The 1,655-nt window shown below is 35.4% G+C and overlaps 1 protein-coding gene across 1 annotated transcript in view; it reads left to right on the plus strand.

The window, feature by feature from the left end:
* LOC112142043 (sialin) overlaps positions 1-1,253 on the plus strand; it is a gene marked incomplete at its 3' end in the record, with an annotated part of 2,292 nt that extends 1,039 nt beyond the window's left edge. The window contains 1 exon segment of the mRNA XM_024265281.2: positions 1,110-1,253. Within this exon segment, the coding sequence (XP_024121049.1) occupies positions 1,169-1,253 (85 nt within the window).
* Between the last annotated feature and the right edge of the window lie 402 nt (positions 1,254-1,655).

The raw sequence follows: 1,655 nt of genomic DNA on the forward strand, positions 1-1,655 counted from the left end.
GTAACTCCATGATAAAGATTCACATGTGCTTTAGAGCATGAGACTTATATTCACATTGTATTTCTATCATGTGTATCACACAAATATTTCTAACTAATATGGAACTTTAAAAAAAAAGAGGAAATAAGTCCACATGTGTGAGTGTTGCATGCAACGATGTAACCTGTTGATTCATCAAGTAATTAAAGATAGAGCAACTTTGAGCACTAATGTGTGCAAGGACAACAGTTCTGCTAATAGTTTAGAAGAAAAAGCTCCTTCTGGGTGGAATTTTGTTAAAAACATGTAATGCTTTTCCACTTGAACCAATGGTGGCTACCTTTACCAATTCTTTGTCACTTCTGCTGCCTTCAGAAGGACTTTTGGGTCTGTAGCTAGACTGTGCTGCCTCAACAAAATTCATTCTGTGCTACGATTTCTGCAGACAGGGCAGACTCATTTCAGGTTGTGATGAGGTTGTTAAATCAAAGGAAGGGACTTTACCTGATAGAAACTTTTAAGGAACAACTTTTACACCATTACTCACCTCTAACTTCTCCAATGGTGTCATAATTTCCTCTAAAAAAGCAGCTTATCGTCGCACTGAAGCATTGGTGTTCCTCTGAATTAAATCTTCTGATAAATGGCATAAAATGAATAGCGTAAACACCCAATATGGACATAAAACTCCATTTGTTTAAAGTAGAAACGTTAGATTCTTGCATAAACCACATTGAAGCATGAATCTGAGTGAAATTTCACATATGGACGCATAAAATCAAAAGTTTCCTTTTTGTCTTTATGAAAAGAGGAAAAACTCCAGTAAAGAAGAGAGAAGTTGTTTTTTTTTTAAATTCAAATTCACGTATGATGTAATAAAATGTAGTTCAAATACAAAGTTCATGCCAAAACCAACAGTGTAAGCTTTTCTTATGGTCACATGATCTATATATATATATTGGACTTTTCTGGTTATTGTTTTCATGCTGGAGCAAATCGGAGCATCCGTGACTTTTGAGTGTTCAAATGGTAAAAATATGAGGAAGTATCAGGGCATATTTATCAGACGTATTATACAATCAGTCTCTTCTGTATTTAAATATCTGTGTTTATGATTCTCATTTTCGCAGAGCTTTTGAGCGCCATGGTTTGGTGACATCCCTTCACTGTCTGAATCCTCTCCACTGCCATGTCGCTGCCAAATGGCTACTCCATCAACTCGCCGCCTTCTGATAACAGCGAGGACGAGGAACCCCTCATCAAGAATGACCCCGGTAAGTTTGCTTTCTACTTTCTTACATTATTTCTGACATCAATATCATGAAAATAACCACAAAAGTTGAAGATTGCCTGATTTATTGGACTTTAATGAGCCTAATGACCATAAGGAAGCTACAGGTCAAAATTAAGCTTTATTTTAAAGTTAAAGGAACAATTACGTTACATCAAAGCTGATTTACTGATTGAGTTCTATCGTAAAAAACCTTTGAGTCATTTTTACAGCTGAAGTGAATCCTGTTTTACTGCTATGAGTTCATTTTTGATCATTTGAAATGAGGAACTAACGTCAGCTGTTTTTACATTTGTACGTGATGAAACACAACTTAACAGAACCAAAACTTAGACCTAAAGGTGCATTTTGTTGATGCTTTATGGTTTGAAAAATGTGTTTTAAT

The sequence above is a fragment of the Oryzias melastigma genome, unplaced genomic scaffold, assembly GCF_002922805.2.
Source record: "Oryzias melastigma strain HK-1 unplaced genomic scaffold, ASM292280v2 sc02245, whole genome shotgun sequence".
NCBI lineage: Eukaryota > Metazoa > Chordata > Actinopteri > Beloniformes > Adrianichthyidae > Oryzias > Oryzias melastigma.